Source organism: Impatiens glandulifera, chromosome 3 (assembly GCF_907164915.1).
Source record: "Impatiens glandulifera chromosome 3, dImpGla2.1, whole genome shotgun sequence".
NCBI classification, from domain to species: domain Eukaryota; kingdom Viridiplantae; phylum Streptophyta; class Magnoliopsida; order Ericales; family Balsaminaceae; genus Impatiens; species Impatiens glandulifera.
Genome location: NC_061864.1, coordinates 43,080,074 through 43,098,740, shown reverse-complemented (window position 1 = coordinate 43,098,740; position 18,667 = coordinate 43,080,074). Strand labels below are relative to the sequence as shown.

Sequence of the window (18,667 nt, the reverse complement as noted above, 5' to 3'; positions counted from 1 at the left end):
CAATTAGCTTTTACACTGGAAAATACAAAGACCGATATGTTTTTGTTGTCCCAGATGACTAAGTGTTGATCTGCTCCAAAGAGAAAGTTCAATAATGAAATAAGCACATGTGAAAGAAGAGGAAGCTAGTGACATTGTGGAATTTTTTTTGGGGAGAAAAATGACTTAGCGTCATTTCATTAAAAATTCACAAAAACGGGAAAAAAATCACGAGTTTAAGAGATCATTCTAGACAGGTCTAGAATGATTTTGAAGTCGTAACATTCTAAATAAAAGCTAAAAAACTAAAAACGTAAATGAATTATCTGATTATAATGCTTTTAATTTTAGTGAGTTTCAAAAATGGTAAATTTCAGTTCCTGCAAATATTTCAGTTCTGCTCTGTGCTTGGAATTCTTCTCCACGTTCCCGCGAGGGAGCTGCAATCCGATACAATATCTTTCCATAACTCTTCAACGCTCATGCGGGTTCTGTCATATATCCTTGCATTTCGTTCTTGCCAAATTTTATACATCACTGCTCCAAATCCGCACTTGAACACGCTTGTTAAAAATCTATTTCCCTTGGCTTTGAGTGGTGCCGCTTATTTGATTTCATTCCATTCGTTCGGGAGATTAATCAGCTCCATGCTTTTGTAGAATGACATTGTGGAATTTGATTACAACGTGGAGTGGTAAAGATGATGCTAAATTCATCACTGGGCGGGTAAATATAATTAAAAAATATTGTAAAGATGATGAGAGAAAAAAAAATTGAATGAAAAAGAAATTTTCAAATATCAAATGAGGATAAATTACGATTGTAAGAGATGCATACAAATATTGATGTTTTAACTAATGATGTGAAGTTTGACTATATTGATTTTGCTTATTTTGAACTTTTTCATGTTCTTGCTCTTATAATTTTTCTATTTTGATAATGCACTTGGTGCTTACTTTATTTTATTGGTTGTTTATGATCAAATGAGATAATATTTTTTAATAATGGTTTAGTTTTTATTTTTTATTTTAAACATTATTGTCTAGAATTTTTTTATCAATTAGATCTCTTTTAAATTATAAATATTTTGGTTTGTCATTATCTATAACGGCTATAACAACTCACAAGTTATTTATAATATTTTAATTGTTATTCTATATTAAATTTTAAATAGGATGACAATTGTCTTTTTCTTTTTCCAACTCCTTATCATTTGGTTTTTCCGATCTTTATGATTTGAAATTTTCTATCTGACCTCATCTTTTTACTAAGACATATAGTTGTTTGTTTATAAGAAAGAGGATGATAAGGAGTTGAGACTTCTATTATTTTAATCTCAACTTATAAAAAAAAACAAGACTCAAATTTAAAAAAGTTTGAAGCACAATTCATTCCACACTAGGAGTTCATAAATTTATTACAATTTGATGAAAAATATAGGTAGCAAATCTGAAGTTCTTCTCAAAGACTCCACATGACCCATATACTACTTGAGAGAAATGCATAATTAAAAGTTCAGCTCTCAGAGAAAGCTAGAGAGAGAAGGAGAAAGCATCAGTTCATGGTTATTAAAAGCCCTAGCTAGTTACATTCTCTCTTGCAGATTTGGATGCATCGGTTGGACACGAAAGGTGAAAGGCATTTGAGGCTCGAAATCTTGCAATTGCTGGTGTTGCTGATGATGATGCTGATAGCCGTTTTGTTCCATCTCTCTTTGGTGCTGTAGCCATACATAAATAAACATACAATTTAAACCAAAAACTTGTTTGACATTGTTATTTGAAGTTGTTTTTTAATTTGGATTTTTTTTATAGAATTATTTGAATTTTTAATTAATTGAATTATTATACTATCATTTTGTATATAAAATTTAAATTTTATAAAAAATAAAAATAATTAATATTTTTATTAATGAAATAAGTGATTTTATGGTTATAATATAGTAATAAAACAATTAAGGATTATTTAATTGTGTTTATTATAAAATTCAAAAACAATCAAACAATATTTTATTTACTCTTTAATTAATTAAATCACTTAATTCATTAACCAGACTATTAAAATATAATATATTTAAAAATTATTTTTATTATTATACATTAATATTTTTTAAGTAATTTTACTAAAATTATCCCTATTTAAAATCAACATCCATCAATATTTTTGAAATAAATCAATATTTTTTTTTTTACAAAACAAGGCCTAAATTCTAAAATATACCTACATGGGGCTTGCCTAAAATTCTAAAACAAACCTACATGGAGCTTTTGAAAAATATATTTTTTCAAACAATTTTTTCCTACTACAACAATACACAATAGTGTCATCAAAGGGAGAGTTTGAACATCATCACCACCAAATGATACTATCTCTTCAAAGTTTTTTTTGGAGAAAAAACTGTTTGGAAGTTATTGTTTATTATTATAAAGATTCTGTGATTGATTGTTAATGTTTGTTTTTGTGATGTTAGTTAACTCTAAAGAAAAATAGTGAAATTTCTATAACTACAGTTCCTTTTTTTCCTAATTAATTATTTATGCTAGGCTTTTTCTGTTTTTTTCTTTTATATATTTTGAAAGATCTTTGCAAATTCTACAATCTACAAAGCTAGGTTAATGGTAATACTGAAAATAATTTAAGAAAATAATAAAAGAACAAGGGAAAGGCATATATACCAACACAAAATTTAGTTCTTTGTGCTCCTCCTCCAGTATCCTATCCTGGAAATGATAAACAAAAATTAAATAAATAATTGAATGTTGGGATCACACATAGTGCAATTTGTGTTTTTGGAATTCTTTCTCTTTATTATGTTTTTTCTATACTATCAGTAGTTGCAACTATATATTAGTACATACATTTTTTTTCATCATCTTGTAGATCTCCATCTGTCATAGAATCAAGCAAAACATGTCAAGTTGTTGTCATTTGAATGATTAAACTACAAATGAATGTTGTAACAATTTAATAATTTTTAGTAATAAAATTATTCAAATGCATATATAACCTCTCATACAAAGATGAAATCTACAAATTCTATAGTAGGAACAATTCATTTAACTCACCTGTTTTTCACGAACACCTCCAAGGCCGTTTTCAAGGGCATCCTCTAAGGCCATTAGCTCTTTATAGTGCAAAGATGTAATATCTTCTCCCCTTAGATGCCTATAGAATTATAATTTTTATTTTTAAAGTAATTAGAACCGATATAAATAATGAATATCAAGAAAGACAGCCATTCATAAAACTCAGGAATTAGTAGTTATTGGTTTTAATATTTGAATTTATCCATATTAATTGACGTAGAACTTGCATTTTTATTCGTGAAAAAACCGAATCAATACAATATATATAAGTCATGCTATTAGTTAGCATAGGTTAATCAGCATGAAAAAAATACAATTGATGATTTATCTAATGTATTGATTAAAAGATATATGAAAAACACAAAGTTACCTTAGCTCAATTTGCATGTTGTCATTCTCCTTCTTGATTCTATCAATTTCATTGCTGAGGTTCTTTTTTCAACACAAAAAAAAAGGATAAAATCATGATAAATAACAAGATCTAATAATAACTCATTTTTTCATTTGTAAAGAAGTTACAAAAAAAACTATCATGAAGATCTAATTCTATGATACCCTTATGCAAAAATAAGTACCCTCATATTAGTTTGTATGACATGTTGCAATTTTATCTAATCTTTTTTCTTCTTCTTCACCACTTAAATGTTTTTAAGATGTATGGTTTCATTAGCTTATAATTATAACTTTTAAACATTTATGAAATTTTACTTAAAAAACCTAAATTTACTTAAATAACAAAAATAATTTATAATTTTTTTGAAACTAAAAGTCTTGTCTAATTTTTTTTTCTTATATAAATATTATCAATCACAATCACTTGTCTACAAAAAGAGAGTTGTAAATAAAATAAATGTATTGATAAGTCTAGAAGATTCACTTCACAAATACAAGCAAGAAACTGGGCAAAGAGGAAGTTCATTAACATATCTATACAAGGAAAGGCTATTATGTATGTTTATAGGAACTAAAATCCATGTAATAGGTATTTTTTATTCATGAAAAAGGAAATAGAAGAGGAGAGTAACCATTTTCATACCAGATCTGTTGATGGATGTAACATCATAGATAGATAGGTGGGTTGTTTCACTGTCCTTTCTTAATTTTAATTTTTTTTTTATTAATTTACTTAAAGATATGCAGATAGATAACCGGAAGAAGAGAGAATGAGCTAGAAAGAGAAAAAAAAAACATTATAACCTAGGTTGTTAGATCTGTACATGTATTTCAAGTTCCTTGAACAATTTTTTAGCATAAACCCATGTTTTTTTCTAGGGAAAAGTTATAAATTACCTCATGTTTAGCATCCCATAGCCTCTTTCCAGATTGCTTGTGATATTTTACAAGGATATCTGGTAAACTAGAAATTAAAAGAGAATGAATTATTAGAAAATGAAAAAATATATATTTATATTTGATTTGATTTTGTTTTACTTGGTTGAAGGGCTGCAGTATTCGTGAATCTTGCCGGAGCTGCCGATGATAAGAAGAGAGACCTCGGCATCACATAGAACTGTGATCTCTTTGGCTTTCTTGATTAGACCATTTCTCCTCTTTGAATATGTTACTTGTCTGTTGCTTGAGTTCTCTATCCTCTTTATTTCTATCTTTCCTCTCCCCATCTCTCTCTCTCTCTCCTTTTCTTGAAAAATGGTTGTGAAGAAATGCTTGTGCAAATTAAAGAGAAGATAAAAGTGAACAGCATAAAAAAGAACTAAGGTATAGTGGGTGAGGAGAGAGAGTTTGAGGTCTGTTCGGTTATGGGTTATTTTCAAATATTTTATTTAATTTTGGTTATTATTATTTAGACTATTTTTTTTCTCTAAAAATGGTACGTGAGATATGTGTTTTCATTTTTTATACCTAAATTATAACTTAGACCTTGTTCTTCTAAGTTTTTTTATTTAATCTATACCAAATCAGTTTTTCAATTAATCACTTTTCACTAATCACATCACTTATTTCATTAATCAAAATACTAAAATACATTTTATTTAAATTATTATTTTTTATTTTATTTATATATATCAATATCTTTTAAGTTTTTTACCAAAAATAATCATTATTTTCTCAAAATCATCCAACATCATTATTTTTCTCTCTCTAAATTATTCAAATAACCCCAGTAGGAACAAGACTTTAGTGTTAGAGCTCTAAACTCATGTCTTCAATGTCTTAACTTGAGTTTTCACACCATCATTTATATAAAAAAATTATTTATGTTTATTGGATAAAAAAAAAATATATATATATATATATATATATAATGAAAGATAAATTTTAATAAAATAATAGACAATATTTTGATATATTTTTTTTTTTATAAATGATCAGTTGTGAACTCAAGACACAATATGATATTTTAGTAGATGATTTATTTGCTAATTAAAAAAATGTAGAATTAGAAGATGGGTTATTTAAAAATTAATATTAAATAGCACAAGTCGCCCATCCAGTATCGGCCCCGAAGACTTATATACTAAAAATTGTTTTATCATTTCCAAAGAAATAAAAATCAACAACCGAACAAGGCCCTAGGAAGATTTCTATTAGAGGATTGGGGACAAGAAACTTTAGAGGGTTTCAGAAAGGAAGGGTTTGTAAAAGGATTGTTGACAAAGGCAAGCCAAGAAGCCGACTGCTACTAATTTCTGTTGTTTACTTTGAGGGTTAGTTTGATAGCTTGTTATAGTTGTGACACCTTCTTTACCCTTGGTCTCTCTCCTTCTCCCTAGCTAGCAGCTGCTGCATGTACTTCTGTGAATTTATTTTATATTCTTAAACTGTTAAAACCTAAAAAACTTAAATTTTAAACCATAAAGTTCTCAACATGTTTTTTCTTCAAAGATTGTTGTTTGAATGAAGAAATAAAAACCAGATTCCACAATAGAAATATCAAAATCATGTCTCTTGTTTTTGAAGAAAAACTTCATTTAAATGTTATATAATAAATAAACATAAATATTGCAACAACTAATGATTTTTTTAAAGAATAAAACATTTTTTAATCCACTCAAATATACACCTCTGTGATTCATCCAACCTAACAAATTTTATTAAGATATTAGTTGAAGCTTAACCTATTCTGCTAAAGGCAAAGTTTACTAATAAATATCAACCTCTAATGTTATAAAGTTAGGGTTGAGTTTCAGATTTGTAAGTTTAATATATTTTAACAAATAATAATAAATAAATATATATTTTAAACCCCTTGCTAATTAAAATTAAAATTTAATATTTTTAAAATTCTCTATTAAATATTTCATTTAACTCTTCTAAATTCTTTAAAATATAATAAATTATTTTTTGAAAATTATAATTGTATATAATTTTAAGTATAATATTTACTTTAAATAATATATATAAGCATATTAATGTTTATATATATATTATTTTAAATATTATATATTAATACATAAATATATATTTGTTGATAACATATAATTTAATTTTTCTAATTATGACTTGAAAATATTACAAGTTATAATTAATTAAATTTATGATCATTTAACTTATGATATATATATAAATATATTTTTTATTTTTTCTTTGTCAGTTTTGTCGTGTATAATTATCTCTATCTTTCGATTTTATTTAATTCATTGTTTAAATCATTTCATTCTATACAAATGTAATTTTTATTATTTAACACTAGACTTCTTATGTAAAGAACACAAGCAATAAGCAAGTAATACAATTCTCTACATATTTTCTCTCTCAAAATCTTCTACATAAATATTTGATATATATATATATATATATATATAATATAATAATGTTTAATTTTTAAAATGTTTAGATTGCAGGGTTGAGAGTTGTGATTAATTTTCACACGCCCATGACTTATAACCATATTTCTCTTGTTGGTTCCCCTATGAAAAAAAATTACATTTTGTCTTAAATCAATTCCGGTGCTCCGTTTCACATATAATCTCAAATTTAATTTATAATTTGGAGCATGTTGAAAGGGTTGAGTAGTGCGGCTAATGTCACACCAAGCAAATTCCTGTATCCCATTGGAAAACCAATTGCGGTCATTCATGAGGTTTTAGAGGAAGAATCCATTGAGTCTGATCCTCAGTATGATGAGGAGGAGGATGAGAACATATCTCCGGTGTAAGAAGTTTTGATGTGTGAGACCAATGTTTGACCAGAGATTCATGAGATTTATCTACTTCCATATTGTTATCTTTGAAGTGAAATGAAGAAGATTGATTTTCCTAATGGTAATATTATTGATGAAAAACGTGTTTCAAAGCCTAATAGGGCATATTCTAATTAATTTATCTTATTGATTAGAAAAATTGTGGCGTGGGACGTCTATGGGATTAACGATAGTACAAAACACAAAATGATAAAGTTTTTGGTTGACACTTTGAGTTTTGGTATTTATTGCTTCAGCGATATTAAGATGCAACATATGAATCAATGGATTATTCGTGACCTTTGTAATTAGAGATTGTGTGGTTGAGACTCTTAATTCTGTTGGGGCATCAAGTGGGATTCTAATAACTTGGAATGAGGATTTATTTGAGAAAATTAACGTTAATATTGGTCGAATTTTGGTTAGTATTCAGTTTCTTAATCGTGGAGATAACTTTTGTTGAATGTTTTCTATAGTGTACGAACAAGTGCTTTCTAACCTTAAATTTGATTTTTTTTTTTCAATAAGCTTGTGGAGGTGGCAAGTATTTGGGATATACTTATTTTTTTCAGGAGATATGAATGAATTTAGGATTCCTACTAAGAAAAAAGTTGCACGTAGACTCACAAGGAATATGCGTTATTTTTTCGAGACAATCGAAAATGTGGAGCTCATTGACTTACCTTTGGAAAGAGGGCAATTCACATTTAGAAGAGGTAACGAACACGATGGGAGTGTGCAATCCTGCATTTATAGATTTCTTGTGAGTAACTTGATTTTTGTAGTGTATCAAATATATTTCAGAAGGTCTTACCATGGAGTTGTTATGATCATCGTCCTATAGTTATTGAGCGGCGGGAGGTGGTTCCAACTAGTCGGCCTTTAAATTCGAGAATAAGTGGTTGACTAGATATGGTTTTATCTCGAAGGTGGAAGGGTGGTGAGCGAGTGAGGTCGTATTTGGCTCCCCATCCTTAAGACTATTTATTAAGCTTAAAAATCTACGAAAGTTGCTAAAAGGTTGGTTTGTGGGGGATCGTGCATTGTTTTGTTCTAAGGTTGAGGTTTTAAGTTCGTGATCTCTCTATTACGGAAATTTCTACACGGATTCATCTCGTGAGCGATTTTCTTGAACTATGTAAAGATGAGAAAATTGGGGTGAGATAGCGCAGTAGAGAGATTTGGTTTTAGGAAGGTGATAAAACACTAAGTATTTTCATGACATCTCTAAGGCACAAGCGATAAATAATGTTATTAACTCGATATACATTGTTGGTGTCGTGCATGAGAATGTACCAACTATATCTAATAGTATTATTCAATTTTATAAAGATTTATCTTAGGAATCATTTTGGGTTAGACCAAAGATAAATGAAATCAGTTTTGCATCTATAGATGCAAATAAGAAATGCATGTTGGAAGCTCATTTCTGTATCGAGGAGGTGGATGCGACAATAATAGATCGTGGTAGTGATAAGTTTCCTGGAAGCGACAATTTTACTTTGGGTTTTTCTAAAAAGGCTTAGGAATTCCTTAAGGCTAATATTATGGCGGCTATGAATTATTTCTACTAATTTTTATCTTTTGAGAAAAGTTGGAATTCTATGTTGTTTGTCCTAATTCGTAAGGCAATCAGAACTATTGACGTAAAGAATTTTCTACCCATAAGTTTGGTTACATCATTTTATAATATTATCTCGAAATGTTTAGCCAACAGAATGCGTGGAGTTTTGGGTACGATTATCTCTGGCAATCAGATGGCTTACATCAAAGTCCGTCAAATTTTCAATGCGCCTCTAATTTCCAATGAGTGTATTGATTCGGCTAACTCTAGAGGCAATAAATGTGCTTTTGTCAAACTCAATATCGAGAAAGCATAGATCATGTTAACTGAAAGTTCCTTTTTGATATTATGGGTAGAATGGGTATGAGAGAGAAATGGATTGGATGGTATAGATTATGCATATTGACAACAAAATTCCTTGTTATTGTGAATGGGAGTTCTCATGGTTTCTGTGAGAGTTTAAGGGGATAATGGGACCCTCTTTCCCCTTTCTTATTTGTTATTTTTATGGAAGGCCTTTCTAGAATGATGTCGTTTGTCGAACATACAATTTTGTTTCATGGGGTAGAGTGTGGTGTCAGACGATCTCCGTTCTCTATGTATCACTTATTATTTATAGGTGACACTCTTTACATGATTTAGGCTATTGAGAGAAACGTCAAAAGCACATTCGTGATATTCTTTGGTTATTTGGAGCGTGCTCAAGATATTTTTTTCTCTAATTTAGTTTCATCTAGAAGAAAGATTAGATTGGCATGTATTCTGGGATTTAAAATTAAGATTTTTCTGTCAACATATCTCGGGCTCTCTTTAGAGGCGAAAGTTAGCTCCAAAGATTCTTGGGACCCGATCATCAATAAGATGGAGAGGAAGTTTCCTATTTGGAAAAGTAAGATAATTTCTAAGGGAGGTCATTTAGTCCTTATCAAGATCACTCTTTCTTCAATGTCAACTTATATGATGTCTCTATTTGTCCTCCCAAAGTGTGGCCGTGAAGATGGAGAGAATTATATGTAAATGCTTATGAGGATCGTTTGATTCCTCATTTTCACATTTAGTGAATTGGGATAATGTTAAATTAATAAAAGAGTAGGGAGGCTGGGAATCTACGATCCTGTTTCTTTTAATAAAGTCTTATTATCTAAATGATATAGTAGATTTGCATCTGAGCAAGAAAATATTTGGGATAAATTGATTAATTGTAAAATGGGAAGGATAAATATAGTTGGTTCACCAAGAATTCTTATAAACCCATAGGATGCAACATTTGGGGTGGTATTTATACCACGTGGAATGTTTATCGGGAGTATTCAATTTTTATTGTGGGTGATGGAAGTTCGATTAGTTAGGGTGGTGGTAAATGTTTGGTGAAAGTTTTCCCCGAACTTGCTTTTATTTCTATTTGTAGAGAAGCATCGGTCAAAGATATGTATAACATCCGGTCTAGTGGTTTTGCTAACCGTGTCAAATATAGAAGAAGATTGAATAGTGAGGAAAGAATGTCCAATGATAGACTTATGTTCATGGTTTAAAATAAGGGGTTAAACTCGTCTTCTCGAGATTCTATGTGGTGGCGTGATTTGAATAACTTTAATGTGGGACATTGTTACATTTTTTCAATAAGTTAGTCCGATTGATCTTTGTTGGGAAAATTATGGGTGTCTAAGATACCTACCAATATCTCCATTTATGGTTGGAGTGTTATGCACGACAAAATTCTCACTAACGATAGATGTATGAAAAAATGTATGATTATTGTGAGTTATTGCCGTATGTTACAAAGAGGTTGAGACAACTTCTCATCTTCTTTTACGTTGTCAAGTTGTTGCAAGTATATGAAATCTTTTGTAGAATTTGACTAGAATACAATGGGTTATGCCATAAATCGTTAGTGGCTATTGGGAGGCATGGATTGAGGAGACTAAAAATTGTAACCCCCGGAAAACCCTTCGGTTCCACAGAATGCTCGAGATTTGATAAATTTAAACATTGGTTTATGTGTTAGGAATCTTTTTAAAATAAAATATTGTGTTACGACTTGTTTCATAAGATGTGTTTATGGGTTCAAGAATCAAGTTCTTGATCTTTAGTACCGGTGGAAATTCTATAATCAAAGGGTAGTAGAAGGTTTTGATAGAGAATTTGGGGGGAGGGAATAGAAGAATCAAGGGTGCGAAGAGAAATACTGTTTGTCTATACCAGACAGTCCATATCAAATAATAATAAACGAATAGGGTCAAAGTTCATATCTTCATTATTCTATTCATGGGTCCTTGGGGAAGAAAGACTAGCCTTATATAGGTGATGTTTTGCCTCAGAATATTCGGTTACAATAACTACTAGAAAATAACAGAATTCGGTTTGTAAAATAGAAAAGGAAAGAAAAACAAAATATTAATACAACATAACAGAAATCTGGCCCATGTGCACACTATGACCGAGAACGGGTGCCGAGAAAGGTTGCTGGAATTATTCTAGGACCGAGGCCTTGATGCGTAGGCCTAACATTATCTCCCCCTTCAAAATTCGTTGTCCTTGACGGAAAAGACCGTGGTCTGTCGAGCCTCTAATGCGCATGCTCAAATTTTCAAAGAATTCGGTCGGACTTCAGCAAGTCCAGCAAGTGTCGGAGTCTAGGACCGCATTTATTAGAAGCCTTCGGTCTTCCCGCTCCACCATCATTCCTTCCTTCGGCCCAACACGCCAAGTGCAGCAAAAGGGCCATTTTTCTTCCGGGCATACTTTAGAATGTCTTCAAACAACCAAGCCCAGTCCTTTATCCAGACCAGCAACACATGTGCAACAGCATAGCCATGTCTTCTAACTACCTTCCTAGCTGGTGGTCGGTTGTTGGGTTGCTGGTTGAGCCCTTTGATTATGTGCTGGAAATTTTCAAGAGTGTCTTCCAAAATAAGTGAAACACTTTGGCATTCGTTTTTTCTCTTTATTTGTACCGTGGCAGCAACATTATAATTATCCAAGGCTTTTTCTAGCTAGTTTCCTTGTATTATGTTGACCCGCGACCGAGGGGTACCCTGCTGGACCGTGAAAGTGTGCAAAATAATGACACGTTCGTCCCTTGTCTCAAGCAGCAAAGGTGGGTCATAAAAACCTGATTTTGGGACGGGTTCTTGAACGAGTTCTTGGACTTCTTGCTGATTAGCCAGGGCCATGAACAATGTGGATTTGCACCTATAATTGGGCTCCCATTTTTCATTGCAAATATAACACCGGTCTTCCTTGGGATCGGTTTTCCGGTTTGTGCTTGGCCAGACCGTGTTAACAATGCATGGTTTGGGCAGCAACGGCGGCTTGGTGCTGTACAAGGGCCTGCAACCGAATCGCAGCAAGAGATCTTTCTTGAATGCATGCCATGTCAAGGCTTCCATATGGTTGCGATTCTGCACATATGATTCACGCCACGTTCTTGCCTGTTTTGAAAAGTGAGTGCGGACAATGTCCATCTTTGTGGCATCATTCATCTTACTCACCCTAAGGACTTGCTCGGCAAATAAGAGCCAGCCCTCTAAATCAGTTCCATTAAATTCAGGAATATTAACATTTGTTAGCCGGGTTGGAGGAAGGTAGCAAGAAGCATTAACATTGGGTCGGGTGCAGGGATCTTGGCCATTTTTTAACGCACCTCTTTCAATGGATGTCAAGCTTTTTCCACTAGCATACCTTCTGTCCATATTATTGCTCAGTTCGGCCATCTGCTGTTTAAGGGCCGCATGCATAGCAGCCAATTCGGTCATGTGTTGTTTCAGGGCAACTTGCATGGAGGCATATTGTTGGGACAGCCCTTCGAGTAGGGTCTTAAGAGCGTCCATGTCTTGTTTTCTACCAAGTTTCTTTCATTTGAGGATCGTCTTGCTCTAATCCAAGAATGTTACGAAATGTTTCGTAAGATGTGTTTATGAGTTCAAGAATCAAGTTCTTGATCTTTAGGACCGGTGGAAATTCTATAATCAAAGGGCAGCGGAAGGTTTTGATAGAGAATTTGGGGGGAGGGGATAGAAGAATCAAGGGTGCGAAGAGAAATATTGTTTGTCTATGCTAGACAATCCATAGTAAATAATAATAGACGAATAGGGCTGAAGTTCATATCTTCATTATTCTATTCATGGGTCCTTGGGGAAAAAGATCAGCCTTATATAGGTGATGTCTTACCCCAGAATATTCAGTTACAACAACTACTAGAAAATAACAGAATTCGGTTTGTAAAATAGAAAAGGAAAGCAAAACAAAATATTAATACAACAAAACAGAAATCTGGCCCATGTGCACACTAGGACCGAGAACGGGTGCCGAGAAAGGTTGCTGGAATTATTCTAGGACCGAGGCCTTGATGCGTAGGCCTAACATATTATTTGAAAAGATTTTAAATAATCCTAACAGCTTTTAAAATTCATTTTAAAATAATTAATTTTGGTTTAATTTTAAATAATCTTTGGATTTGCAGTAATCAAATTATAATTTATTTTTAGAAATTTGTTGTTTTAAATTAATTAATTAAAAATAATTAATTTAAAATATTATTCATTTAAAAACAGAGTCTCCATTTGATTCTTTGAAAAATCAATAGCAAGGTGTACGTGTACAAACATATTTTTCACTAGAGTTTCATTTTGGTTCGAAGTTTGATGATACTCAAAAAAGGGCTTCCGCGCTATATCCTCCATACCCGTTTTAAAACGATCTCTACTTTTTTAAATATGGCTTTTCAAAATCGATTGTATAAAGTTTTATTTTAACCGATTTTTCTTCATGTCCTACACATGCGTAGGTTTGTGCATATTTAAAGAATTGTAACAACAATAATTTAAATGCGCGTACATGTTGTAGATGATGACTAGGGAGGAAAAGACCCAAAGATATCAGTATTCAAAGGTATTAAAGTTTAAACATAAATCACAAACAAGCCTTTATCAAAATATTTTTGTACAAATATCCCAAAACATATTTTGAAATCATTTCCAATTTTTTTGGAATTTTTAGAAAATTATTTGGTGTTACAAAATTACCAAAACAAATTTTAAAATTACCGATGTCCTAGATCCTGGATTCGTTTTATCAGTCGAGGCTAAAAAGCCCTCGGTCTGGTCAAGAACCCCTCGGTCTAGGTTCATTATCCTCGGTCGGGATGCGGAAGTCCCTCGATCGGGGTGCTAAGGCCTCATGGTACTTGGCTAGAATTCTTGGTCGGGTGTTAGAATTCTCAATCATGGATGGAAGTCATTGGTCTTGGGTTCGGGAGTTCTCGGTTGGGTGCGAGACTCATCAATCATAGGTCGACTTCTTGGTTAGATATAAAAATCCTCGGTCGGACCTCTCGGTCGCCTATCGGTCCTGGTCGGACCTGGCAGCCTGTCACGGGTGTAGTCCCAAAAAAATAATTTTAAATAAAACTCAATAAAAACTTGAAAATTCAAGAGTCAATCACAAAGTTCAAGTAGGAATCACTATTTATCCGTGATAAAAGAGTACTAAACTATGTTCGGACCTAATATCTCGTTGTTATGAGAGTACGTAGAAGCCTATCATGGGTGTGGTCCCAATAAAATCATAACTTCTAAATTCAATACTTTGAAACTCAAAAGTACTAAACTACCTTCAGACCTAATCTCTCTTTGTTATGATAGTACGTAGGCAGCATGTCATAAATTTAGTCATAATAAAAATAAAACGTAAAAACTTGGTAAAAATAAAATAAAACAAACAAATTTCATATTCCCCATCATAACAAAATCATGACTCCCCAGCACGAGAGTCCAAACCACACAAATTCAACAATAAAGAATTCAAATTTGGAGTCACGATTTATCCGTGATATAATCTCGGAACTACGTTTTGGCTTAATTTTTATTTTACGAGAATAAATAGGCAACTTATCATGAGCTCGGTCCAAATAAATATAAAAAAACCTATGTTAATACTAGGGGAATTTTTAAAAGATGAGAAAAATCATGACATTCATAATGTCATTGGTCACTCTAGCAGAGACTTAAGAGATCTCCCTAATAAGTCTTGAATCAATGGTCACTCTGGCAGAAACTTAAGACACCACAATTCTCAACAGAACACAAGTCAATAGCAACCTCAGCAGAAACTTGAAGTCACGATCTATCCGTGATATAATCACAAAACTACGTTCAGACCTGATTTCTTCTTTTATGAGAATACGTAGCCATCTTATCACGAACTCGGTCCTAATAAATCTAAAATAATAAAACTCCTATGTTACACTAGGGTATTTTTAAAAGATGAGAAAATAATCACATTAGTAGCCTTAAGTCAATGTCCACTCTAGTAGAAATTTAAGAGATATCCCTAGTAAGCTTAAGTCAATGGTCACTCTAGCAAAAAAATTAAGACATCACAATCCTCAACATAACACAAGTCAATGGCCACCTCAACAAAAACATGGAGTCACGATCTATTTGTGATACAATACAGGAACTACTTTCGAACCTAATTTCTCTTTTTATGAGAATATGTAGGTAGTTTGTCACGAGCCCGATCCTAATAAATCCAAAAATACAAAACCATGATGTCAATACTAGGGAAATTTTTATTAAAATAAAACTAACTAAAAAATTGAAATTCGATTAGAAATCAACGCCCCAACATTAACTCAAGGTTTAAAAAACAATATCATCCCCAACTCAAGTCAAATTACAATCCTAACAAAACATGAATTGGACGAAATGTATCTTCATAGAGTTCAGGACAACGGGAACTTGTGATTATAATCTATCCAAAACAATCATACACATATGTTAATACTAGAAGCATTTTTTAAAATAAATAAGATAGACCTTTGAAACTTTTAGTGCAAAAGCAAAGCGATGAATGATCACTCAAGAAACAAGTAGGGATGCGAGAAAAGACATTTCTCCCCCAACGAGTGTCTCATGGAAATCCGATATAATTGGAAAAATTCGAGTAAGATGTTTCGCAAACAGACATGCCTTAAGCCCAAACATAAGCTTAAACTAAGATGCTTAAGAGGCAGGAGCGCAATTTCGATTTGCTCTTATTATACAATGGAATGTAATAAATAGAGATCTACCACCAGCAGTATTCTCGAGATCGTAAAAGAAAAATGCACAAACTCAAAACCATGTCACTAACGAAGGCGACATCTCGTCTCAAAGAGAGGTCAATTGCAAGAGTCTAAGATATCAAAAGAAAACAAGTTAGGTTGTAGACACTCATTTTTCGCTGCCCAATTTTATAGTCTATACTTTTAATAAATCCGAGCCTATACCAATTTCAAATTCATCCACGGGCTCATTGCACAGATTATTTTTAAAAGAGAAATTATTTTAAAACAATTAAGTTTTCCACCAAACATTGTTTATGGATTTTAATAAGTTAAAATAGTAATTTGTCTAAGTTATAACACTTAGAGATTTTATTATTCTTATAATATTCAATGGTATTTAAGTAATTAATTACCTTGGATATTTAAAAAAAGCCAAAATATAAAATATACATATTAACGTTTTCTTTTATAAAATATTTTTGGAACATTTCGTTAATTATGATTTTTTATTTATTTATTCTTTTTTTTAATTTAATTAGATTATATTAGATTAGTTTTATTTTGCATTAAATAAAATGTTTTGGGGTATAAAACTAAGTCTATTGCTTTTCAATTTAGTATTTTCCTTTTAATAAACGTTTTATTTTAATTTTTAATTATATTCATTCATGTAGAGTATGAATAATTAAAATTATTTATTTCCTTTTATCATTTTTTTTTTGTTTAACACATTTTTTATGTAAAAGGGGAGAAAACGTGTGGCTTCAAGATTTTCAAGAAAGTCCAGGAACTAATCTAAGAAGGTGGTGGAAGGACTAGAAGGTTCCTAATAATTAGTAAGAAATGTGGAATCCTGTGACTTGCTCATTATTTGAATTTTAAAAGTCAAATGGACATGGAATGTGGTGGAATGATCTAGAAGATTCCTAACCATCGGCAAAAATATGGAATCCATGACTTGCTCACCATTGAAATTTCAAATCCAATTTCAAGGGCTAAAAGGTGGTGGAAGGACCTAGAAGGCCCCTCCCCAAACATAAGAAAGAAGTGAAGTCAATCCCATAAGATTTGGTCTTTTTATTAAATAAAAAAATTATTTTGACATAGTCATGAGGAACCTTTCGTCATGACGTTAAGGTGGGATACATGGGGCATTGGGTATTAGGGATTCGCATGATTTTCCTATAAATAGACAACTTGTAGCACCTTAGAGTTGACACAATTTATTTATCTCCAAAGCCCCTAGGCTTCCAAAACCGAAGCTCTCAAGAACAAACATAGGCTGTCCATTTCAAAATCTAAGCAAGAGTACCAACTATTGTGATTGTGTCTCAAGTCCATTGTTTAGAGTTTTTGACCGTTTATTAAGATCAAAAGAGAAGCCTCTGTAAGATCCCTCTTGATCCCTTCTTATTTTAATTTTAATTTGTCTATAATAAGAAAGATTTTTGTATGATTTCAGACCGTCTCTATTTGGTTTTATTTTATGCACCTTTACTTTGTACATAATGTAATATAAATAAATAATAAACAAAAAAATATAAACTAAATGCTAACCAAGGGTCTTTGACCCAAAGAATTTTTAAAAACCAAAAATTGGCTCAAGAATTAGCCATTTGAAAGGCCCCTGGGTCAAGAACATTCAATCTTGATTTGAAGCTAGATCCTCTCGAGCTAAAAGCGTCTAATAAACGATTTGAACGCTTTGGTCAATAAATTCATATGCTCCCCTACTGATGCATATGGATGAGGGAATGCACCAGACTACTCAAAATTCTTCACCTAACCAAGAGAACTTAGCCCTGGGCTCGTTTTCCTTGAAGAAGAATAAGCCTTCTATTGTAGCGGCTCATAGGACCGGAGAAACGAATCCTGCACGCGCATTGAGGAAGCATATGACTAAGAAAAATAGACCCTAGAGCGCGCATGGATGTCATCCGACCGATGAGCCCTTCTACGCGCGGAGATCGACATCTTCTTAACACATTCAATGCTTCTAAATGCTACTACTTACATAGGACGGGGAAAACTAGTCTGGCTCTAGGCTCGGCTAATTTTACTAATGCTTAGGACCAATAAATTATACCCATGGTAATAGTGTTGAACCTTCACTCGATTGATAAATTCATGTTCTCTCCTACTGACGCATATGGCCGAGGGTATGCACCCAACTACTCTAGATTCTTCACCTGTCCAAGATGACTTAGCTCTAGGCTCATTTTCTCAGAAGAACAAGCCTTCAATTTTAGCAGCGCATAGGACCAGAGAAACGAACCCTATAGGTGTGCTATGGAAGCATTCGACCGAGAAAATTAGAACCTAGAGCGCGCGCAGATGCTAGCCGACCAAGGAACCCTTTTGCACGCGGAGATCGACGTCTTCCCAACACATCCAATACTTCTGAATGCTACTACATACATAGGACCGAGAAAACTACCCTGGCTCCAAGATCGGCTAGTTTTCCTGACGCTTATGACCAATAAATTAGACCTAGGGTACTCTATTGAACCTTCACTCGACCGATAAATTCATATACTCCCCTATTGGCGAGGGAATGCACCCGACTACTCCAGATTTTTCCTCTGACCAAGAGGACTTAGCCTTGGTCTTGTTTTCCCGTCACTTCCAACCAATGGAGGGATCGACCCGAGGGCTTCTAATGTAGGTTTATATTTGATCGAGCGATGGAAACCCTATGGGACACTCCTTAGGTTTTTGTTATGTTTTACAATATATATTTAGCCTTGTAATCCTCAGAAAAACCTTTTGTATGGTTTTCGCGGAAAACTCGAGTTTCAAGAATTTCATCCTTAGTTTGTGTATCAAGAATTTTCTTTTTAAAATAAAAC

At 32.4% G+C, this 18,667-nt stretch overlaps 1 protein-coding gene across 1 annotated transcript; it reads right to left on the bottom strand.

Annotated features, from left to right (window-relative positions):
• Nucleotides 1–1,374: 1,374 nt before the first annotated feature.
• On the bottom strand, nucleotides 1,375–4,708 carry LOC124932273 (agamous-like MADS-box protein MADS9). Its single transcript, XM_047472889.1, has 7 exons — nucleotides 4,497–4,708; nucleotides 4,356–4,422; nucleotides 3,436–3,497; nucleotides 3,045–3,144; nucleotides 2,838–2,867; nucleotides 2,655–2,699; nucleotides 1,375–1,699 (listed from the first exon to the last, which is right to left on the bottom strand). Exons 1-7 carry the CDS (start codon nucleotides 4,682–4,684, stop codon nucleotides 1,565–1,567), a joined length of 627 nt encoding a protein of 208 aa, XP_047328845.1. The 5' UTR covers nucleotides 4,685–4,708; the 3' UTR covers nucleotides 1,375–1,564.
• Between the last annotated feature and the right edge of the window lie 13,959 nt (nucleotides 4,709–18,667).